This window comes from Fukomys damarensis, unplaced genomic scaffold (assembly GCF_012274545.1).
Source record: "Fukomys damarensis isolate Sample0158 unplaced genomic scaffold, DMR_v1.0_HiC HiC_scaffold_17, whole genome shotgun sequence".
Classification (NCBI taxonomy): domain Eukaryota; kingdom Metazoa; phylum Chordata; class Mammalia; order Rodentia; family Bathyergidae; genus Fukomys; species Fukomys damarensis.
This window is the reverse complement of record NW_022900929.1, coordinates 45367858-45392492: the sequence shown is the minus strand read 5'-3', so window position 1 is coordinate 45392492 and position 24635 is coordinate 45367858. Positions and strand designations below refer to the sequence as shown.

The window sequence follows — 24635 nt, the reverse complement described above, 5'->3', positions numbered from 1 at the left end:
GGCACAGTGCCACTGAGCTAAATTCCTAGCCCTTGGTTGTTTTTGTAGACAGGGTCTTGCTGTGTTGCTCAGGCTGGCCTCAAACTTGGGATTTTCCTGCCTTAGCATCCTAAGTGCTAGGATTGTAGGTGTATACCACCATACCCAGCCATATGTAAATATTGTGTGTGTGTGTGTATGTTACTGAACCCAGGGACCTTCGCTGAGATACATCCCCAGCCCAGTTTTTGAATTTTTTGAGACAAGGTCTTGGTAAGTCACCAAGTTGCTCAGGCTGGGCTCAAACTTGGTGATAATCCTGCCTCAGCTTCCCACAGTTGTAGGGCTTCAGGCCTGTGCTAACACACCTAGCTGTAGTTCCCTGTCTTAAGGTGGTACCTTTGATGGGACCCGGGACCCCTTTTATCCCTTTTTTGTGCTGAGGATTGAACTCAAGGACTTTTATACCACTGTACTGTATACCCTAACCCTTACTTCTTTTAAACTGGATGCACACAGTGGCATTTTCTCCTTGGCTCAAAGCTGAGTCTTCCCCCATCAGTTTAATATTTTAGACAAGTCCTATGACAATTATACCAAGTTTTCCCAAACAACCCCACCACCCCTACCCTATGATTTGCTTTTTTATACTCCCTTCACCTTTTCCTCTGCTACTATCCTGGTATTTCTGCACGCAGTTGAAAATAAAAAGCATTGCAGATTATAGTAAACTCAGTGGCCCTGCTCCATAGCCTTGCTTCTGAAAGGGTAGGTAGGGGGCATGAAGGACCATGGTGAGTCGAGATCAGGCACTACCAGAAGCCCAGCTTGTGTTACAAAAACAGGCTCTTGGGCTTCTTCCCGGCAGATAACTCTTCATTGGCTTGGAGATCAGGAAAGACTATTTCACAAATACAACGGTGTTTGAATTTCTGGAGGCCACCCAGGCTAAAAATACATCCCTAAGAGAGAAAAAGACACAAATTTAAAATTTCAGCCTAGATACACCTTTTTTTAGACTTTGTCTTTTTTTTTTTCCTGGTATTGGGAATTGAACTCAGAACCTTGCACTTGCCAGGCAGGCATGACACCATTGAACTATATCCCTGGCCCTTAGATACATTCTTTTTAACTGTCTCAAACAAGTTCCCATATTTCTTTCAACATCAAGGTACGACAATACAACAGTATCACCTGAGGAGTATAAAAGCAACGGACCTAAAAGAATTAAAGGCAAGGGGGCTGAGGATTTGGCTCAGTGGTGCCACCACCTGCCTCACAAGTGCAGGTACCCTGGTATCCCCCAAAAATAAAAAGTAAAGGCAATGCTAATCTACTGTAGGAGATTTGAAACAGGATACATAAATATACCTAGTTTCATGGATACAAACAATTTTTTCTTCTTCCTCAGTTCTGGGGATTGAACTCTGGTCCTTGTGCTTGCGAGGCAGGCAGCAGAGCCACTGAGCTAAATCCTCAGCCCAAATCGTTTAACAATTTCTCAATCCTTTCACATTTAGCTCTACTGTGCGCTGCTCTTTTTTTGTACTGGAGATTGAACTTGGGACCTAGAGCCTGCGAGGCAAGTGATGGCACCGAGCTAAATCCCCAACCTGTTTTACTGTGCTTCTTTTCACTTATGCCCACCCCCACTTCTGATTCCCTAAGGCCTGAAAGGCTAACATTCAGTCAGCAATAGCTTGAAAGCTTAAAAGTATCTTTCTTTTGGTCATCATTCTGGAGTCTAAGGACATCATGTACACTAAGCAAATGCTCTAGTGCTCAGCTGCATTCTCAGCCCCAAATGTAAGGTTTTGTTTGAGAGTCTGTCTTTGTAATTCAGGATGTAATTCGAACTCTTAGCAATCCTGCCTCAGCCTCCTGAGTGCTGAGATTATAGGTGTGTATACCATACCTGGCCTGCTCCAATGAGACAATACATACAGCAACTCACTCTAAGGTAAGATAATACTGATTATATGCTGAAGGCTACTACATTTTTCAGCATAGTTAATTTAACAACAGCTAAATTACAGCTTACCTGCAGTGCTTCACCACACACTCATTGCTGCAGTATTCATTGTCCCAGTCCTTACTCACGACAGGAGGGTTCTCACAACCAGATCTCACGCATCGAGGCTGGGGTGAGAGCACCACTGGAGATGCACTCACCAACTCGACGTCCATCTGAGAAGGAGATTCAACCTGAGAGGAAAAGCAACAAAGATGGATTAGATTGCTGCCTCCCTAGCTACCCCCGTCAGTCGAATTACCCTTGTGATCCAATTAGACGAGATGTTACAATTCCTCACATAGGGGTAAAGTTGCAACTGAAAAAGTTCTCGGTCTCTATTCAATTTTGGAATTCTGCCGAGCAGAATGATGTGAAGTCATTCCAGACAGGAAGTTAGGGCATACACTAGTGCTATTAAAAAAAAAAAAAATTGGGGGCTGGGGATTTAGCTCAGTGGTTCCCTTGCCTGCCTTGCAGGTGCAAGGTTCCGAGCTCGATCCCTGGTACCAAAAAAAATTTTGGTACCGGGGATCGAACTCGGGTCCTTGCGCTTGCCAGACAGGTGCTTTGCCACTGAGCTAAATCCCTGGCTAGTGCTATTAAATTTTAATCTACACTGACTTTGTCCACTGAAATATCCCTCTGAAAGGAGATGGGGGGTACTAAGAGGAAGAAAAGGCACTGTGACAAAAAGAAAAAACTTGCAGATTCACAGACAAAAATTTTCTGTTGATAAGAGTTTCAGATCTGCCATTCTTTTTCAGTGGTGCTAGTAATCAAACCCAGGGCCTCACATACGCTAGGCAAGTAAATGCTCTTCCACGAAACTGCATTCCCCAGCTAAGACTCATCTTTTAAAGTGATTACTGGTCAAGTACGTTTTCTAAAACATGGGCAAGATGCAGTTGTCTCATGTCTTAAAAGACTTAGTGATACAGACCAATTGAATTTTCTGGTTATATCTGCCTCCCCACACTTTTGAAGCATCAAACTAAGCAATAAACACCTTATAGAGATTGAAGGATTTAATACTGACAAAGTTTAGAATCCTTGGGTAGCCACCTCTGCAAAATAACACTGTAGGCTATTTCCTCTCTAGTCAAACCACAGTGATGATGCCTTTGCTCACTTAAGTGGTCTGGCTGGGCATGGTAGCACACACCTAAAATCCAGCACTGGGGAGGCTGAGGCGGGAGAGTCACTGTGAGTTTGAGGCCAGCCCTTGCTATACAAAGTGAAACTGTCTCAAAAACAAAACAAGAGTCTGAACCCCAGCTTGGTGCCACATGCCTATAATCCCAGCAGGCTGAGACACAAGCAACATAAATTCAAGCCCAGTCTGTGTAACTTAGCAAGGCCTGTCTCAAAAAATGAAAAGGCCGGGGATGTAGCTCAGGTGAGGACCCTCAGTTCAATTACTTAAAATAGAAGGTCTGGGACAAGAAGTCCTCTTAATGTTTCTTACCAAAAGTACTATGGGCAGAGGTGATAAAAGTCACTGTGGAAAGGAACTGTTGCTACTATGGGCTCCACACTGGTTGCCAGGTATTAAATAGTAGCACCACGCCCCACACCCCTTTTGTAAAAATGCTTACACATTCCCACTGGTCCAAAGGAAACAAAAACAAGGCTCACCTCAGGAACAACATCTGTGATCATCTCACAGATCGTTTCAGGAGAGGTTGCCTCCACTGTATGGGCCTCAGGACTTCTATTGACAGGTTGCTCAGGACTGCTCTCCACAGTAGGTGGGACTATAGTAGTCTGCATTTTCAGCGTGGGTGGAGGCACAATCTTACTTTGCAGAGGGGGCGGCTGTTGCTGTAAATTGATTCTAACTTTCTGAGGTGGGGGCTGTTGCATGGCCTGAAGTGGAGGCGGCTGCTGCAGAATGGTAACTTGCTGCTGAGTTGGGGGCTGAGGCATCTGTTGCAGTGGAGGAGGCTGTAGTCGGGGTGGAGGCAGTTGCATAGAAGCAGCAGCTGCTGCTGCCGCCTGCAACACTGACCGAGTGACAATCTGGGCCTGCTGGCTGGGCTGGATAGTAGCTGTGCTGGTTTGGCCTAGCTGGAGCCCCCGGGAGGTCACCACTGTGGCTGGGATAACAGTAACCATCCCTCCCTGAGACATGGTAATAGAAGAGGGCAACATCTGTTTGGTAATAATTAGCTTGGTGATGTTAGGCTGACCACCAGCCCCAGAAGATGCTTGATTTGCCACATAGGATGAAAGAGTAGAATTAACAACAATGCAAGGGGATAGGGCAGGTGACTCTGTTGAGGCTGGTGCTGGAGATGCTGGGTCTACAGTAGCCACAGGAGGTGGTGAAGGAGTCTGGGCTGGTGGCACTGGATCCAATTCCACTGTTTCCACAGTAGCCTAAAAGATGACCAAAAAAAGTCATTGAGAGTTTTTTTTACTCTTCACTGCAGGACATATTCATTCCAATGGCCGCTTAATAAAAGATACATTATAGATTGAAAACAAAAGTAGCTAAGAATATTGCCTTTGATAAACACTGGATGGAAATGATGAATAAATTCAAAGACAAGTGAAGTTTATATGCTGTGCAATAAAGAAAAGCTATTTCATTGGCTGGGTGTGGTGGCGCACGCCTATACTCCCAGCACCCAGGAGACTGAGGCAGGAGGATCACTGTGAGTTCGAGACCAGCCTGGGCTACATAGTGAGTTCCATGTCAGTCTCAACTACAGTGAGACCCTGTCTCAAAAACAAAAAAACAAAAAATCCAACAAAAAAAAGAAAAAGAAAAGAAAAGCTATTTAAATATTTTTAAACTTTTAATACTTAGTGTTAATAGGTTCAACAGGTTTTCAAAGATTTTACTTCTCACAGCTGCTAACGGTTTTCAAAAAACAGACTAGTTTAAATATCCATCTACCCTAACCTTCTTACCTGACACTCTTGGTTGTCTTTATAAGCAGCTAGAGCCTTCAGATACTCTTTCTTGGCAGCTTCAGTTTTCCTCTTATACACCTATAAGAAAGAAAGATATTTTGTGTGGGGGGGGGTTTTTTTGGTTTTTTTTTTGAGACAGGGTCTCACTACGTAGTTGAGACTGACTTGGAACTCACTATGTAGCCCAGGCTGGTCTCGATCTTACAGGGATCCTCCTGCCTCAACCTCCAGTGCTGGGATTATAGGCATGTACCATCACGCCCAGCAAAGAAAGATTGTTTAAAAGTCCCTATACTCCTAAAAAAAAAAATTAGATAATTCCATATTATTCCTCAATTCATCTCAATTTAATCGCTGACAACTTTGAGAGAAAACACTTGATTGAACAATCAAGCCAGCTTCCCTGGCAGCATCCCTTTGAAAGCCAAGCAATCTACACTTCAATGTGTGCTCAATTCCATAACAAAGATAAATCCTGACCCCATACTGTGTAAAATCAGTGGTCCTCTTAGCCTATGACTGCGCCTATCCAGCATACTGTACCTTAAACAATGTGGTAAATTGTTTACAAGAACAGCTACAAGAATTTCTGTCCTACAAGTCCCTTCTCCCATCAAAAGCTGAAGCCTACTTGCTCTTTGAATCTGGGCTTTGTGACTTGTTTGATCATAAGAATGTGCTGAAATAACACTGCAACTTAAGCGGTCCACAGGCATCTATTGCGGGTTACTGGAATGCCGGCCATGTTGTAAATAAGCCAGTCTAGCCTACTTGGGGATGAGAGGCCACAAGAAGAAACAATAAATCCTAGCTTACAGGTAACATCAACTGCTAGACATGTAAAGATCACCTGATTATAGCCACAGCAATGAGGCCAGGCAAGAATCGCAGGAAAATACATGGAATCATAAGAAATAATAAACTGCCATTTTAAAAAAACATTTGGCACCAGAGATAGAACTCAGGACCTTGTGCTTGCAAGGCAGGGGCTGCACCACTGAGCTAAATCCCCAGCCCTAAACTGCCATTGTTTTAAGTGATTAAGTTTGTGATGGCTTGTTTTGCAGCAAGAGATAACCAATACAAGTTATTTGTAATAAATTTAGCTTTTTATTTCAAATATTAAGACCCAGCAACTGAGGGTAACCATAATCTTGAATGACAATTTTATCTTCTATTTGTACAGTACCAATTTGCTTTTTTAAAAGAGATAAGCCCTTCCTATATTGGGCAGGCTAGCCCCAAATTTTTGGGCTCACAGGATCCTCCAAGCTTAGCTTCTTACGTAGGCAGAACCATAGGCAAACGTATTTCATTTATTTTTTAAATTGATGATTAAATTTAGAGAGATTATGTAGTTTTCAACTTTATACTAGGCCAATGATAAAACTAAATGAAATTCTAAATCCAAACTTTTATAGTTAACATCAACATGCAGCTTTCTGAGGAATAGTCCAATTTTACAAACAGAGAAATAATGAGACTTAGAAAAGGTACATAACTAAACATCAAACAGTTAAAAGCACACAAGGAATTGTAAGAGATGCCTTAGGGGAGAGCATGTGGGATTTGGAGTATAGAACCTTGTATTCTGTCTGAACTGTACCTCTGAAAAGCAGTATGACTGTAACTGGATAGTGGACTCCAGTTTACACCTTCAGTAAAGAGGAAGTGGTGGTGATTTTACAGAGTTTTGAAAGGATGAAGTTTTTGGCTGTAAATACTGAGAATTAAACTCAGTACTTAAACCAGGGCCTCTTTACACTAACTACATCCCCTGTCTTATTTTTTATTTTTTGAGACAGGGTCTGTAAGTTGCTACATTGCCCAGGCTGGGCTCAAACTTGTCTGTCTTCCAGCCTCAGCCTCTCAGTACTAAGATTACAAGCCAGCAAAGATGCAGTATTCTTATGATTATTGCAAATTCTTAAATAATTTTTTGATAAGGTCTCACTGTTGTTCAGGCTGGCCCTGAGCCCAACTACATAGCTCAGGCTGTTCTCGAACTCGCAGTGACCCTACTGCTTCAGTGCCGAGTACTGGGATTACAGGTGTATGCATGCACCAGCACACATGGCTATTGCTAATTTTTAAGTAAGTTTGCAGGCCTAGGGGTGTAGCTCAGTGGTAGAGCACATGCACAGCATGTATTAAGCCCTGGGCTTAATTACTATCAAACAATAAAATAACATAAAGGGTTTTCTGGATTTGGTGTACAGTGGTAATTTCTAAGATATAGGATGATGTGTGAATGCTACTGATAAAAAAGCTGAGAGATAAGAGCATGTATGAATGTTAGAAGAAAATCTCTTACTTAAAAACTTCTGGAACTTTCACTACCCATCAGTTACTCATTTTACTCACCTGTTTTTGCTCTTCTCCAAGACTGTCCCACATGGAAGCCACAATTTTTGAAACTTCTCCAAAAGTAGCGTTAGGATTCTGTCCCTTGATGGCAGCCTGTGTATCACGGAAAAATAAAGCATATGCTGAAACTGGTTTCTGAGGTTCATTAGGATCTTTCTTTTTCCTCTTCTTTGGGGCCTTCTGCTTTTTTCCTGTTTCCACCACAACTGTCTTCTGGCTGGGAACTTGCTGTAGGGCAGAAAAGAGAGAATCGCAATGTGAAAGAAGGAAGTATTGTGTCTGAAATCTAAGACAAGGATTTGTATATGGGGGGAACTAGTCACATGTATGGAATTTATACTAAAAACAGAAGTAACAGGTTTAAAAATAAAGTAGGAGGACTAATATAAACGGGGTTGGGAGGAGCGTCATAAACTGGAAAGGGATTTCACACCCTCAAAAAGAGCAGAGGAGATGGCAGGGCAGGAGCACAGAACACTGATTAGAGTCTGTATGCCAAGAATTCTATGCCAGAGTATCATGGCGGAATTGACTGTGGCTGGGAATGCCTCACCCTCCGGAAATCCTCAACACCATCCTCATGAAGTGAGTTAGTAGGTGACGGGGTGGTTGAAAGGCGATCCTCAGGTGAATGGGCAGGTGGCAAGATGGTGCCACCCCCTAAGCTCAAACCAAGTTGAGAACTCAGTTCTGATTGATCAATGGTGGTCAACTGGCTATGCCCCATCAAGCCAGATGTCATGTCTGTCATTGGTACATCGATTGTGACAGGTGGGTTGGCACTGTACTGAGTTCCTATAGAATGGTCCAAGTCCTGAGGGAAATAGGAAAATGAATTACACAGTAAATATTTCAAAACCACTAGCCCCACCTCCACCCCAAATTCAAGACAGCTTATAAATCCCTTGCTTACCCAACTGTATCATTATTTGACTCTACATAGAAACTATATTAAGCCCTCTTTTTGGTACTGGGGATCAAACTTACTAATCATTTATTTATTTATTTATTGGGGTTTTTTTTGAGACAGGGTCTCACTATGTAGAGACTGAACTGGAACTGACAATGTAGCTCGGGCTGGTCTCGAACTCACAGCAACCCTTCTGTCTCAGCCTCCCGAGTGCTGGGATTAAAGGCATGCGCTACCACGCCCAGCTAGCATTTTTTGAAAGTACAGAAATTAGTAAATTCACTCCTTTGCATTGAAAGGCCTATTTCTAAAATAACTAAAAAGCTGGGTGTGGTGGTACACATCTGTAATCCCAGTGTCTGAGAGGCAGAAGCAGGAGGATTGCCCCAAGTTTGAGGCCTGCCAGACCTATATAGTGTTCAAGGCCAGCCTGGACTACATAGTGAGACCCTGTCTCAAAAACTCAAAATAAATAAAATAACTAAAAATAATCAGAGAGCTGGGCATGGTGGCATACGCCTGTAATCCCAGTACTTGGGAGGCTGAGGGAGGAGGATCTCTGAGTTTGAGGCCAGCCTGGGCTACATAATGAGTTCAAGACCAGTCTGAACTACATGATGAGACCCTGTGTCAGAAAATAAAAATAAAAAACCAGAGAAATCTTAATCTTGGACAACTTAACTTAAAAAGCAAATAATTTATTCAGCAATCTGTGGGTAATGACAACACACAGTAAAGAAAAACCTTCCCATCGTCTCTCTGCACCTCCTAAAATGTGAGTTTTAATAGTTGCAACACGTAGGCAATTAAGAGTCGATAAGACCAGTATTAGAGATGCCTGACTCAAACACATGGTGTGAAGATACGCTACTGTTAATATGGATGGAAATCCAACACAGTGGTTTATAACGTATTATTAATCCACACTACTACATTTGGTTCAGACTATTTTTGAGTAAATCCCTTCATATGTCAACAATCATACATTTCAATTGTAGGATGTGAAGGCCGTAATAAAAGAGGGAAAAGAAAACCACCTTTTTCCCAAAAAAATCAGAATAAATCATTTTCATTTCAAACATTTTAAAATTTTAAAATAATTTTTGAAGTGAAATTGCCCCAGAGAGTAAATGTCATTTATTCAGGTAAAATTAAAGTCTGTGTTGACAGACTTTGGTTGAAAAAAAATAAGAAACAAGTAAAATCCAAGCGCAGTGGAAAATAAGTTTGGCCTGCAGGAGGCTGGCACTGTCTTGCCCCTTACCATGGTCAAGCCCCCACTCAGGAGCCCTCCGCCCTGCTCCATCAAGCCATGGGTCATGCCCACAGGCATGTCCAATGTCTGCACCCCATACTGGGCTGAAAAGCTGCCATCCTGTGAGGAGGATGGGTCTGCCAGGTCATCAAAGTGGCCAACCACATCTGAGACAGCAAGCGAAGGATCAGAATCCAAGGAGATAGGTGGGATTTCAAATTCCTCATCCCCTAAGCTTGGCGTATGGAATGTCTGTAGGGAAAAAAGGCAAAAACAATTAGCAGGAGGAGAAGGAACTTCATTCTGCTAAGTGAAGAACACAGCAAGATACTGAAGAGACTCAACTTTTTGGCTTGCAATTTTGTTAGAGATTTCTTAGGACCTGCTTAATTTTATAAATAAACCTCTCTTCTTATACCTTTGGTCATATAACATATGAGGCTGCCAACATCAACTACAATTTTTAATTCCTTTATCTCTTTTCAACTTTTCTTTAACTTTTACCATTTTGGTTGTCCTAAATTATTACTGCTATAAGGATTAGAAGAACTATTAGAAACTCGCTTTTATAACCTGCTTAGCTATGATGCTTGAAATCTGTAAAAATTCTGATAGCAGTTATCTTACAATTATTACACTTTCCTGCTTGCCCACAGAAACTCATTGTTTGTTTTGAGGCAAGGTCTCGTTATATAGTCTAGGCTGGCCTTGAACTCAAGGTGATCCTCCTGCCTCAGCCTTCCAAGTGCTGGGATTACAGGGGTTGCCACTATGCCCAGCAGAAACATCCTGTTGACTAGCCAATTATACTTTGTTGCTTTAGGATCTGTTCACTTGAAACAAATCCTAAAAGATACTGTCATGGAAAACTTATCCCCCTCAAAAATACTTGCACTTAAATTGTTTCCTACCTCTTCTGCACTTTAGAAATTTAACATTAACAACAAATAAGATTCCTACTGTATAGGGTTTTGAGGAAACCCCAATAATGCCAAGTAAGACAACAGTAAGGGGAAAAAACCATTCTACAGTCAAAAGGCAGACTGGTTTACTAATAGTATTTTTTTTTTTTTTTTTTTTTTTTTTTTGAGACAGGGTCTTACTATGTAGTTGAGACTGACCTGGAACTCACTATGTAGCCCAAACAGGTCTCAAACTCGCAGCAATCCTGCCTTAGCCTCCGGAGTGTTGTGATTACAGGTGTGCGCCACCACACCCAGCTGGTTTACTAATAATTCTAAAACACATTCCTAGGACTGGGGATTTAGCTCAGTGGGGTTCCGCGACCTGCTTTGCAAGTGCAAGGACCTGAGTTCAATCCCTGGTACCAAAAAAAATTCCTATTCTTGCTCTGACCAAATCTTTCTGTAAGAGAGGAAGAAAAAAGTACTACAGTTGGCTAAAGATTCAGTCCCTTCCTCTGAATCCAGTTAAACCAATAATATTTACTCTTTCCTTTCTGAATGAGGCCACCACTCATGGAGCTAATAGCAAAGTGTGACCTAAGATATGTTACCTGCCATGCTTCCTTTTTGACACCAAAAAACTAAAATGGAGGCATTTTAGTGATGGACCGTTAGGTCTTACCAAGACAGTTTGGTGTTAAAAGATCTGGGTGCAAGTCTCAGCTCTGTCATTTATTTACTTTATGACCTTCAACAGGTTTTTTCATCTATAAATTTGGGATTACAATGGTAATCCCCTCCAATAGTTATGAGAATAAAATGGATTTAGTTTATACACACAATTCCTTAGTAGTCATTGTTCTTAATATGATATCCTAATAATTATTAATTGGCCCCCACTCCAGTTATCATATTTAAGAAACGTTACATTCTATCAACTTAACCATAGCATAAGCCAACAGGCCTGGTGGCACATGCCTATAATCCCAGTATTCAGGATGCTGAGGCAGGAGGGCTATTATGAGTTCGAGGGCAGCCTGGGGGATACATAGTGAGTTTAAGCCCAGCCTGAACAACATACTGAGACTTTACCTCAAAAAAAAAAAAAAAAAAAAAGAAAAAAAAAAAAAAAATGCATAGCACAGTAAATATTAATTAATTCAACTTCAATAGGAAGCCACATTTTTTTAATGATTACGTTATAGGTTAAGAATTCCTTAAGGTTTCTCTAGATTCAGAAGAGGTCTCACTATTATTGCTGCTTTTGTTTTAATAATTATATTGCTGAGAATATTTCTGGCTAGTAGAAAAACAGGGAGAAAAAAATGCTTGTAGCCAGGTGTAGTGGTGCACATTTGTAATCCTGCCAAGTCTATGAGGGCTCTGAGGCAGGAGGATCACAAATTCAAGATTATCCTGGGAAACTTAGTGATTTGGCACGACCCTGTCTCAAAATAAAAAATAAAGACAGTTGTGGTGGCACATACCTATAATCCCAGCGCTTGGGAGGCTGAGGCAGGAGGATTGCTCTAAATTCAAGGCCAGCCTGGGCAACACAGTGAACAGTGAGCTCATAGCAAGTCTGAACTACACAGCAACTCTATTTAAAACAAACAACCCAAACCAATAAGTATATAATAAATGAATGAATGAATGAAAATGGTTGAGGTGTAGCTCAGGGTGAAAGCTCTGAAGTCAGTCCCTAGTATGGAACAAACAAAAGTATGTCTGTGAAATCCTTAAATCTTTCTAATCATATTGGCACAAAAAGTTTTGTACAAGACTAAAAGGTATGTCTTACAGGCTTTGTTTCTACATCTTCCTCCTCCTCACTATTTTAGTCTGGTAAACATTTTGGTAGTTGCCTGGGATACACTGTGTGCAGCATTTACAGCACAGAGACAGAATACCTTTCCCCAAGAACTGAGTTTTCCTTGATAATAAAAGTCATAATTTTTGTTGCTGTGTAGGAGTTCTTAAAGAGTCTTTTTGAAATTTCAGTTTAGGTTCAGGTGCCCATCTTCCAGAAACAAAGTACAAAGACTCTTTACCAGATTCTCAGGCAAACAAACAAACAAAATTTTAGGGACAGGAAAAACAATCTAAGGAAACATTTGCTATATAAATAATTGTAAAAGTTTTAAGTTTTGTAAGACACAGACTGCTACAGCAAAGCAAAAGATGTCTATCCTTTTCAGCTTACCACAACAAAACAGCAATTCTGCCAAGACATGAAAAATGATACTACTTGATGATGAAAACTCAAAAGGAATAAAAATTCATATCCAAAACAAAGGTCCAGTGTTCTACTCCTCATAAACCATCTGGAGTGCTCTCATAGATCAGATATGCAGAGATTCCACTGTAGCAGATCAACAGGGCATTCTTTCTAAGTACTAACAGTTGGTATATGGAAACAGCTTTGTTATACTGTATACCCACGGTTTTCACGGTGGGCTTCTTCTTTAGTTTTATTTCTTCCTGTTAAGTATGAGTAGTAAGATAATTACAATCATCAAAAATATATACAGGTACACTACATACTATAATAAACATAAAGGTCATTCAAATCTCTTACTACAAGTGATCTGTAAAATTATGAGTAAAATCCAATAATGAATACTCATTTTAGTGGACCCATCATTGAACTAAATTACACTATACTGTTGAGGATTTTTTTCAAAAAGTTAAAATGGGCTGGGCGTGGTGGCGCACGCCTGTAATCCCAGCACTCAGGAGGCTGAGGCAGGAGGATCACTGTGAGTTCGAGACCAACCTGGGCTACACAGCAAGTTCAGATCAATCTCAACTACATAGTGAGACCCTGTCTCAAAAAAACAAAACAAAACAAAAAAAGTTAAAATGGAAGCAATATTAAAATAAAAATAAGTGGTTTGGATACAGAAGGAGAAAACAAGAACGGAAGAACAGAATGCGCTACCTTCTTAGCTTTCCTTACCTTTATTTAATTCTATGGCCTTTCTGAGGGAGGGACTAGTTTTGGATTTAAATTTATAAGGAAGGATGCTTAGATGGTGAGAAACAAAAAACTCAAATATGCCACACACACACCCCCATACCAAAACACACAAGCCATTTTGTCTTTTCTTTCCTTTTTCTTTTTTAAAGCACTAGGGGTTGAACCCACATCCTCCCACATACTAAGCATGAGCTCTACCATTGAGCTATACATGTAGCCATCCATTATTTCTTTGTATACTTTTAGAGTTATTTTAACACCTATTTTTTCAACAACACCATGGTCAAGGTCAGCCTTAAATTCAAGATCCTCCTGCTTCAGCCTCCCAAGTGCTGGGATTACAGGTGTGCACCACCACACTTAGCTTCTAATGATGACTTTTTGTGCAAAGAAGTTCCTAATTTCAATGAAGTACATTTTTCAAATAGTACAATTTACGGATAAGAAAATGAAAAATTGTTCTGAAGTAGCTGTTTGTTTTGCAGTGCTGGGAATGAACTTGGAACCTCAAACATTCTAGATGCAAGCAGTCCATCTCTGAGCCACATCGCCAGTCTTCTTTTAATATTTTGCAGTACTGGAGACTGAACCCAAGGCCTGTACACTGAGCTACAGTCCCAGTCTTTATTTTTTCACACAGGCTCTCACTAAAGCATTATAAACCGCTCAGGTGGGCTTGAATTTGTAATCCTTCTTTCTTAGCCTTCCAGAATGCTGGGATTTCAGGCATGTGTAATATGCACAGACCTCCTTACCCCAATTAAAAAAATAACAATATCTTTATCTACTTTTAAGTTATTTGAGATGGGTCATGGTTAAGACCAGATGCAACATAAACCATAAACCCATTAAAATACAGGTTAAAAAACAACCACCATCACTATCAAGAGGGGAGGGGAAGAGAATGTACAGAAGTTGTAGTTAACAATGAGAGAAACCCTGCTAAAGGAAGTGACAAATTGAACCTAAAACTTAGTTCTGAATTTCTGCCTCTAGCCTCATTAAAATTTCTTATATTTTTGCAGTAACAGGCATTGAACCTAGGGCCTCTGCGGTGAATTCTCCTACACACTCTTTTTGGTACCGGGGATCAAACTCAGGATCTTGTGCTAGTGATCGCTGACACCCCCCCAACCTGCCTATTTCTAATTTATTTTGAGGAAGAGTTTTGGTAGGTTGCCAAATTGTCCAGGATGAGCTCAAATTTGCAATTGTCTCTGCCTCAGAGTGCTGACATTACGGGGCCACCACATCAGTTAAATAAAATTTCCTAAGCTATCAAAACAAAAACAGAACAGCCTCAAACCTATAAAGCATCTTTTTTTTTTTTCTTTTGTTTTTGTGGTGTTGAGCATGATCCTAAGATCGTCACATGTGCTAGGGAAATGCTCTATCACTGAGCTATACTCCCAAGCTAAATTTTTGGATGTTAAACAGGCTCCATATCACCAGGGTGGTAGTGTGTGCCTGTAATCCCAGCCTTCCGGAGGCTGAGGGGAGGAGGATCACTGCAAGTTTGAAGCCAGCCTTGGCTACATGGTAAATTCAAGGTCAGCATAAATTAACCAAAAAACAAACAAGAGGTTCCATCTCATGTTGTTTCCTTTTCATTGTTCAACTTCATACAAATATTAAACAGGGAAAATCTGAAAGCTACTTGTTTGTGAGAGATTGAACCCAGGGGTACTCTTCCACTTTGAGACAGGGTCTTGCCTCCTTGAGTGCTGGGATTACAAGCATGCACCATTGGCCTAGTTTTGTATTTAATTTAAAAATTTACTTGGGGCCAGGGATCTAGCTCAGCGGTTCAGTGGCCCGCCTTGCAAGCGCAAGGACCCGAGTTCAATCCCCGGTACAAAAAAAAAAAACAAAACATTTACTTTAGTAGGAATAAAACTAATTTACAAGCCTCTAAATAATGGAACTTACACTGTGGAGACCCAATTGAAAGAAAGGAGCAGTAAGGCACTTTCATGTGGATGAGGGCAATATGAGATTCACACTTCAAAGGGTAAAATTAAACCATGGAGACCTCACTAAGAACAAACAGGTGATGAGCCTACAAAGAACCAAATGGATTTTAGTTTTATATCATTTCTAAATTTTCTGTTCATTTGCTTTACACCTGGCTTAGCAGAAAAATAAAAATAGCAATAAAATTTTAAAACTAGCAACTGTCCATTGTCAATCTAATTCTTTTTTTTTTTTTTTTGCCAGGGATCGAACTCGGGGGCTTGTGCTTGCAAGGCAGGCCACCGAACCGCTGAGCTAAATCCCCGGCCCTGTCAATCTAATTCTAATGCACGGAAGTGTCAGGATTTACTACTGAAAAAACCCATTCAGTACCAACTGAAAATTCTTAATATAAAAAAAAGATACAGATCTTTGGGAGAAAAGATATCCTCAAAAGATAGTAAAATGTTTGAGTTTACAGATTCTCAAATATAGGAAAATTTCTGTCTCATTTACCTTTCACTTTTACTTTGCCCACACAAGTAATACATATCTACAGTATATTATCTCAAGCAAAAATTTTTCAGGAATATATTTGGGCTTCACCATGACCATTACTTCTTTACATCATAAAAAACTATTACTGCCAGGCATGGTGGCGCACGCTTGCAATCGCAGCACTCAGGAGGCTGAGGCAGGAGGTTCGCTCTGAGTTCGAGACCAGCCTGGGCTACAGAGTGAGTTCCAGGTCAGTCTGAACGACATAGTGAGACCCTGTCTCGAAAAACAAAAAACAAACAAACAAACAAAAAACCCCACCACCAACAACAAGACTTATTACAGCCACTTGACAGCTAGGGAAATTACGACAACAAAGGTAATCTGCCTAAAGTTGAGTCACAGGCAACAAATGTATATTTTACTCGAGTCCCTTCCTGTTCTCTGAGTTTTCTTTCCCACTGTCATTAGCAAAACAATATACCGTGTATGTAAAAGTAACTACTTTTACCAGAGTAGATGATAATAATATAAAAAAGACCCCTACAACAGAGTTTAAGAATTAACCGTGTCCAAAGATAACCTTGCTCGGTAAGCTCCTCCCCTAACCCCAATTCGTTTAGCTGCTGAAAATTCTTCCTGCTAAAATTCTTCCCCCCCGCAAAACTGTTGTAGCTATTTCTCTCTCAACCGAGGCAATTTCAGCCTTCCAATCGCGAACCACTCTCCTCCTCAGACAGACTCTCTCGGTCTGCTGATGACAGCAGGATCTCGAGCCTTCTCAGTCAGTCTTAGGCTCCAGAAGCAGCCGCCACTCTTCCCCAAACACCAACCGCGGTCCCGGTGCCCAGCCCCAGTCCCGGGCCTCCGCGCTCTGCTCCCCACCACGGCTGCCTCGCCCCCATCCCCCCACCGAGCTTCGGCGGCTCCGGCTCACCTCGGCCCCTGACAGGAAGGGGTGAGAAGGCCCCGTGATCGTCAGGTAATTGTCGTTTCCTCCGGGAAACTGGAAACCAAAAGAAAGCCGCAGGGTAAGTTAGGGGGAGCAGGGAGTTAGGTCGGAGCGATGGATCCTGACCCCGACATTCTGATAATAATCCCCAAATCCCGCTCTCTCGCCCCTCTGATCAGCCGCCGCTTCTCCCCCCCAGCTTCCTGCCTCCGCTTCAACCCAGTGGGCCGCGCTCCCTCGCCAGCCTCCTTAGCGCCCAGGTTCTCACCTCCATCTTCAGACAGCCGCTAGCACCGCCTCGGTCTTCTCATCGCTCCTACTGCCCCCACTGGACTCGGAATGCGTCACTTCCGCAAGGACGCTCGTCGTTCTCCGCTGATTGGAAGGAAACTGCAACGAGTCAACCAGACTGGCGAGAGCGGGCGGGAAAGCTCCCTATCGCCCCCTGGAGCTTGGTGGGATAATGGCATGTAGAAGTGCCTGAGGTGTCCCTAGAGGCGGTGTCCGGTAATCCTGATTGAGAGATTTCTGGGACGTGCAATAGAGACGTGGTATGGGCTAGAGGGGCCGGAGGAGGGCGGGGTGGATAAAATCGGTAGATCGAGTGGCTAGAGAGGTCGGAGGTAAGTGGCTGTTGAAGTCGGGCGGACCCGGAATACAGAGGACTCGGGACCATGACTTATGCGTATCTCTTCAAGTACATCATCATCGGAGACACAGGTAACCCGCAGGTGGACCGCCTTCAAGGCTTGGGCGGGGACCCGAAGCTCCCAAATCGGGTCGCGTGGGCGGGGCCCACGTAGTGGGCTGGGCGTTTGCCGGGGTAAGTGGCTGTTGAAGTCGGGCGGACCCGGAATACAGAGGACTCGGGACCATGACTTATGCGTATCTCTTCAAGTACATCATCATCGGAGACACAGGTAACCCGCAGGTGGACCGCCTTCAAGGCTTGGGCGGGGACCCGAAGCTCCCAAATCGGGTCGCGTGGGCGGGGCCCACGTAGTGGGCTGGGCGTTTGCCGGGGAGCGGGCGGGGGCGGGGCTCCGGCTCCCCTCCAGTCCCGGGCGCTCGGAGTCTGGGGGCCGGGCATTCTCGGGGCGCTCACCTCCCGCGACGCGAATCCTCCTCCAGGTGTGGGGAAGTCATGTCTCCTGCTGCAGTTTACAGACAAGCGGTTCCAGCCGGTCCACGACCTCACAATAGGTAAGTGTGTCTATTTGTTCCAGAGAAAGTAAAACCAAACTGCTGACGTGCAAAGTTAGCAGCCTTAAATGTTTGAAGTAAAAAGTCATCCTTCACTACTTTGAATTAGTGCAAGGTTGTGGTATGTGAAGAGTGACTAATCAAACGTTAGTAATGAGGAATAAATGGCTGAGAGGTAATTTTAGAGATGAACATGAGGTAAGGACTAGTTGCCTTGCAATTTTGTTTCCTCCAAATGCAGTTTGTATGTTTATGGAAAGTCCCACGGTAGCGTGACTATTATCTACCGCAAACGTGTATTAATAAAAATCTTTAAAAATAAAAAGAAACCATAATTGCTTATTTAAAAAAACCCATCTGTGGTTTCCCGTAATTCGTAGCAATCTCACCTGTTTTCAAAGTATGTGTCAGTATATGGACTTTTTTTGTATTAGAGACGTAGCAGCAAGTTAATGGGCCGTCCCAGCCTCAAATAAAAAGGCGAATGAACTAGTAACTTTTCCTTTCCTTTAAAAAAACCAAAAAAGCATGATACAATAATTAGTGGAATTAGAAAAAGGTTTAGAAGATAGCAGTGATCATAAATTATTTTTTAAATGAGTATTAAGAAATACCCCCACACACACTGCCAGGCATGGTGGCTCAAGCCTGTAATCCAAGCATTTAGGAGGCTGAGGCAGGAGGATCGCTGCGAGTTTGAGACCAGTCTGGGCTACATAGTGAGTTCCTGGGAAGTCTGATCTACACAGAGAGACCCTATCTAAAAAAAAAGAAAGAAATACACTATGATAGGAATTAATGATACAGTGATTAACAGGGCAACATTGTACCTGGTGTTAGATAGTTTGTAGTCTTCCAGTGAAGAATGTAGGGCTGGGGATAGACACTAACAAGTAAATTTCTTTTGTGAGAGGAGAGGCCACTTAAGAAAGTCTGACAATTAAAAAAAAGCAGCAGTTAGGCTAAGAGTTGTAGTGATGAGGGGAAATGATATGGAAAAGAGAATAAAAAAGTAGTGCGCAGAGGCTCAGGATGACAGAGACCAGGCTGCTTTGGAAAACAAAGTAATAATATGGCTGTGGCGTGAAGTTTGAAGCAAGGAATAGTAAGAAATAAAACTAGAGGGAAAAAGTACCAAATTTTTAAATACCTGAGGGAAATCAGAGCAAATAACAAATTCTATAGTGAAGACATGAAATGATTGATCAAATTCACCTCAGAACCCAGGAAAATCTGTGTTTCTTCCTGAGTTCAGTTCTTTCTACCATGAAAAACAAGGCAAACAAATAAAAAATATGTACAAAAATGTGAGGGTCTCTGAATGTATAACCAGAGGAAATTTCATGACACACAAATTTTATTTCTTATCAATTGAAATTTCATTCCTATTGTCTAGGGAAAAAAGACTTTTTCCAGTAGCTACTGTTTGATTCTTGATGAAACAGCTAGAGTAGTAACCATAAGCTTTTACATCTTTTTTCTTGACTACAGAACCTTAAAAGATAGGCTGTTGATATACTGTGAATGTGTGTACAGGGTCACCAAATAGGTAGGTGCATAGCAGTCCTTAGAGTGATCTTCAACATATGAATTCTTCATGCTATGTGCAAAGTACTGGATGAAAACAGGAAATAGGATAAATTCTCTGATTTATCCAGCGTTTTTAATGTTAGTGACTGTTTTTTAAGTTTTGGCCTGACGTTACTTTGGTAGAAGATTGCCAGTTTCCATACATTATGGGAGAGGCTATCTTCCAGTAAGCTCTGGGAATTATTGGTGATCTGGAGTGTATGGCTTTGAGCACCTATTTCTTTTTTCTTTTTTTCTTTTTTGTTTTGGGGGGGATGTGGGGGTTGAGACAGGGTTTTGCTGTGCATTTCAGCCTGGCCTGGAACTCACTACATAACCCAGGCTGTCTCAACCTCCCAAGTGCTAGGATTACAGATGTGGGCCACCATGCTAGGCTTTTTTCTTTTTCATATAATGGTGCTAGGGATTGAACCCAGTGCCTTACTCAAGATAGACAAGCAGTGTACGACTGAACTACAACCCCAAGATCATAAGTTTTTAATTCTAGAAGATAAATGAAGAAACATAAAGGAACACAATCAATTGCAGGAAATAAGCAGCAGTAATGGGCTCAGTGGGACTCTGCTGGTATTAAAACACACTGAGGGGCCAGGGATTTAGCTCAGAGGTTCCGCTGCCTGCCTTGTAAGCACAAGGTCCCGAGTTCGATCCCTGGTACCCCACCCCCCAGAAAAACCCAAAAAAACCAAAACACATTGAGGAAAAGCATAAACTTTCCACTTCACCATCTTATTCACAAGAATCACATTCTGTCTCTTGGCCTTCACTGACAGGTGTGGAGTTTGGAGCCCGTATGGTCAACATCGATGGAAAACAGATTAAATTACAAATCTGGGATACGGTAAGAGATAACAAAATGATTTACTTCCTGACGAAGCTCTAAATATGACAAAGCTGGTGCTAGGGAAAAGGGTTTTGGGGGTGGGACTGCTGACGGAGGTGAAATAGAGGCAGAATGAAATCAGTGAGATGAGGAAGCTTTGATTCCATCTGTTACCGTTGTAAATTCTGAACTCCCTATTTTTAAGTAACCTGAGTAATATACTACTTTATAGTTAAAAAAAAGTTTGTACGTAAAAAGTGAATGTCCCTTTATACACATAAACTCTTTTCCCTCTCAACATAGTTAGTTGCTATTCTATCAAGGAAATCCACTTTTAATGATTCGATGTATATGCCTTAAACTGATTGTATATATTTAAATATATAAATATAAACATTAAAAAATGTATCATAGTGGGTTTTTTTTTTTCTTTTTCTAGTACTAGAGATTGAACCCAGGACCTTTGCACTGAGCTACAATCCCCAGCCCTGTTTTTATTATTTACTTTGAGATAGGATCTCTCTTAAGTCAGTAGATTGCCCAGGCTGGGCTTAAATTTCCCATCCTCCTGCCTCAGCCTCCCAGAGTGTTAGCATTGCAGGCATGCACCACCATTTTTTTGCATGGTTTTGTTTTTATTACTATTTATACCTATAGCATTGTGACAGAGTAGACCTAGCTGTCATTTTTTCATTTAGCAATCTATACTTTGGAGACTTTTCTGCATTCGTGCAAATAAATCAACCCCATTCCTTTTCACCACTACATAGTCATGGAATAGAGCATATATTTGTTTGTTTGTTTTTGGCACTGGAATCGAACTCAGGACCTCCCACTTGCCGGTCAGGCACAGGATCGCTAAGCTACATCCCTGGCTGGACATATATTTATTTAGCCATCCTCCCCACTGTGATAAAGCTTCATTGAACATTATTTACTGTGTCTTTATACAGATGTTAGAGAATTTTTGTGTAATACCTGCCCAGAAATGGAAATTCTAGGTCAAACGTTGTACATATTTTAAATTTTGGTAAATATAGTACTGCCAAAGTTTAGTTTGGCTTATAATTTTGTTTCATCTAGGTAAATTGCTTTCCTGTGCATTATCTCATTTGACTTTTACCTTTTTTTCTCTCTGAGGCAAACATCTTAGTTTCTATTTTAGTTAAAAGGAGCTGGGCCAGGGATTTAGTCCAGTGGTTCCACCTCCTGCCTCACAGGCCCAAGGACCTGAGTTCCATCCCTGGTACCAAAAAAAAAAAAAAGCCGGGCATGGTGGCACACGCCTGTGATCCCAGCACTTGGGAGGCTGAGGCAGGAGGATCTCTGTGAGTTCGAGACCAGCCTGGGCTACATAGTGAGTTCCAATTCAGTCTCAACTACATAGTGAGACCCTGTCACAAAAAACCAAAAAAAAAAAAAAGGAGCTATCAAATACACTTCATCTTTTGCTAAAATCTCTTTTTTTTTGCTTAGTTCCTATTATTTTTCTTCTCAGAACTAAGACCTGAAGCCATTATATTTACAATGAGTGCACAAGTTATTTTTTCTCTTCTTACCCCTCATTCACCATCCTGTTCCCTGTCCCCCACTACTCCCAGTACACACAAAGGCATGTATAGCTCTTTTCTGGTCTTTGCTCTTTTTGTTGTTTTTGTTTTTGTTTTTTGAGACAGGGTCTCACTATGTAGTTGAGACTGACCTGGAACTCACTATGTAGCTCAGGCTGGTCTCAAAGTCACAGCGATCCTCCTGCCTCAGCCTCCTGAGTGCTGGGATTACAGTCATGTGCCACCACGCTTGGCCACTCTTTTTCGGTCTTTGGATGAGATGATTAATCAGCTGCTTTTAAGTAGGATGATACTTGCTTATGTATTTGTTGATTGTGTTTCCAAGCATTTTAATAACCTTTTGCCCTTCTGTTCAGATTTTTCTTCTCAGCCTATTGGATTGTCCTAATAATAGGAACATGAATCGCTTCACATAGCTGAGTATAATTAACTCTAGCCAGATACTTCTTTAACTTCCAAAGTTACTTCATTTTCCAGTTTTTGGTTTTTTTAGCGATTCCCCCCCATAAAGCCTAAGAGATATTACCCTAGGTCTGTTGCCAAGGTTAACTCCATTTTTAAACAGCTGTCACACACTCCCTCTCTTTCATTGACGAGGCTTCGTAGTCTTTGTCACTGGTAGTTCCCATTAGGTATTGCAACTTACCTTTTATTATCCCCTGACTTTTGAATATTTCCTCTGAATGAAGATCTGGCCCACTATTGAGGTCACGACATGAATTCTGAGGAGGTGGCAGAAGGTGAGGCTGTGCTGTCAAGATTGATATAAGCTAGACTCTACCTTTAATTTAAACATAGAATTTCTAAAATTTTATGTTTTGATGCCAGGAGAAAAACCCAACAGGTGCCAGTTAGTGATAAAGTCACGGCCATGTGGCCATGTGTAGTCATGGCTTGCTGGCTTTTTCTTTTTTCTTTGTTCTTAAATTCTCATATGAAACATGGTTAGAACAGGAAGTAAGAAGATTGAGACAAGAGCCTGGAGAACTACGTGTCCATCCAAATAGCCTAATTCATTTCTGTCCCTATTTAAAATTGTTTTGAGATTATAGTAATCCTTACTGAATAATAAGAAACAGGCTTCATAATACTGTGGTTTTCTGCTTATTCTGAAAATTTTAAGTGATTCCAATCTATTATGTAGTGTGTCTCATCTACCACTTCCTGAGTAAGCCTGATCATTTCTCCTCTGTCAGCACTGACACTCTACCCATCACTTACCACGTTGGCTTCCATTTTGCTGTCCCATTCCCTCATGTATCACAGGGCCACCTTTCATGAAAACGCTTGAGTTACCATGATGGCTATTGTATTTCACTTTATTGGTGCTAGAGGTTGAACCTAGGGCCTCATGTCCTGGCGCTGTACTACCAAGCTGCAACCCCAGTACCATGATGGATATTTTAAAGAAATCAGGTTATTCAAAGTTATCTGCACTCTTTTGGTTTTTTTGGTTTTTTGATACAGGGTCTCACTATGTAGTTGAGAGTGACCTGGAACGCACTATGTAGCCTAGGCTGGTCTCGAACTCAGACTTACAGTGATCCTCCTGCCTCAGCCTCCAGAGTGCTGGGATTACAGGCTTGCGCCACCGCACCTGGCTGATTTGCACTCTTTTGTATTGATAAGGATTTAGAGAACTTTGTTACTCATTCTGTATTACTTTTTGTCTTGTGTGTGTATTCATTCTCAGATAACCATGCTAATGAAGACCATTGTATTGTAGCTAATATAGAATATTGATTAATCCCAAATTAACTGGTATTTTACTTTTAAATGAATTTTGATTTTAAGAGCAAGTGTATCTGACTTTTTAGGAGTTGATGCTGCAAACTGTGTATTTCAAAAGTATGATAGGATGCTAGCCCTTGAGACAAATTAGAAAGCTATGCATCCTCTTTATCAAAGTCCCATTTTAGTTATTTAATTCTCCTTTAGAATTTTTACTGGGGATGAACAAGGCTACCTTAGACTGATGGAGACCAGTCTAAGTTGAACTACTTGCTCATTTTAGCTCCTTGGCTCACAGACTGGTTCATAAAGTTGACTGAGGTAGTGAAGTAAATTAATTTGATTTTAAAAGGTTTTCTAGAAACTCATTGACATTGTCCACTATAAAAAAAATTTTTTTTTTGAGTCAGGGTCTCACTATGTAGTTGAGACTGACCTGAAATTCAGTATGTGGCCCAGGTTGGAATCAAACTCACAGCGATCCTCCTACCTCAGCTTCCGGAATGCTAGAATTACAGGTATGCGCCACCACTCCTAGCTTTTTGGCACAGGGATGAACCTTGTGCTTGCAAAGCAGGCCTGGCTACTCCCGCTTTTTTGTTTGGTCAACTACAAAGTTCCCTCAAACTTTGCCTTTTAGTCCTTTGTAGGCCATAGAAGAAGTTAAGAAGCATTTTCAGTGATAGCAGAAGAGGAGAAAAAGAGCAAAACAGCCCCAAATAATGTATGACATAGAATAGTTAGGGAATGAATATAAGAGTTTTACGTGATCCAGGTGTGGTAGCGCATGCCTAATCCCAGCACTCAAGAGGCTGAGGCAGGAGGATCACCTCACATTTGAAGCCAGTTTATACTACATAGAGACCCTGTCTTTAAAAAATATATTTTTGGGGCCAACTATTTAGCTCAGTGGTTCCAGCATCTGCCTCACAAATGCAAGGACCCAAGTTCGATCCTTGGTATCAAAAAAAAAAAAAAAAAAAAA

The 24635-nt window shown here is 41.5% G+C and overlaps 2 protein-coding genes across 2 annotated transcripts in view; one reads left to right on the top strand and one right to left on the bottom strand.

The window, feature by feature from the left end:
• Window positions 1-253: 253 nt before the first annotated feature.
• Window positions 254-17082, bottom strand: Tox4 (TOX high mobility group box family member 4). The gene is made up of 9 exons (XM_010637822.2): window positions 17001-17082; window positions 16718-16786; window positions 9454-9696; window positions 7833-8093; window positions 7277-7507; window positions 4910-4990; window positions 3629-4372; window positions 2021-2184; window positions 254-941 (listed from the first exon to the last, which is right to left on the bottom strand). The coding sequence occupies exons 1-9, from the start codon at window positions 17004-17006 to the stop codon at window positions 881-883; spliced, it is 1860 nt and encodes a 619-aa protein (XP_010636124.1). The 5' UTR covers window positions 17007-17082; the 3' UTR covers window positions 254-880.
• A 94-nt stretch (window positions 17083-17176) lies between these two features.
• Rab2b (RAB2B, member RAS oncogene family) overlaps window positions 17177-24635 on the top strand; it is a 14857-nt gene continuing 7398 nt past the window's right edge. The window contains exons 1-4 of the mRNA XM_010637821.2: window positions 17177-17355; window positions 17556-17652; window positions 17864-17935; window positions 20299-20366. Of these exons, the coding sequence (XP_010636123.1) occupies window positions 17607-17652; window positions 17864-17935; window positions 20299-20366 (186 nt within the window). The 5' untranslated portion in view covers window positions 17177-17355; window positions 17556-17606. The remainder of the gene's footprint in view (window positions 17356-17555; window positions 17653-17863; window positions 17936-20298; window positions 20367-24635) is intronic.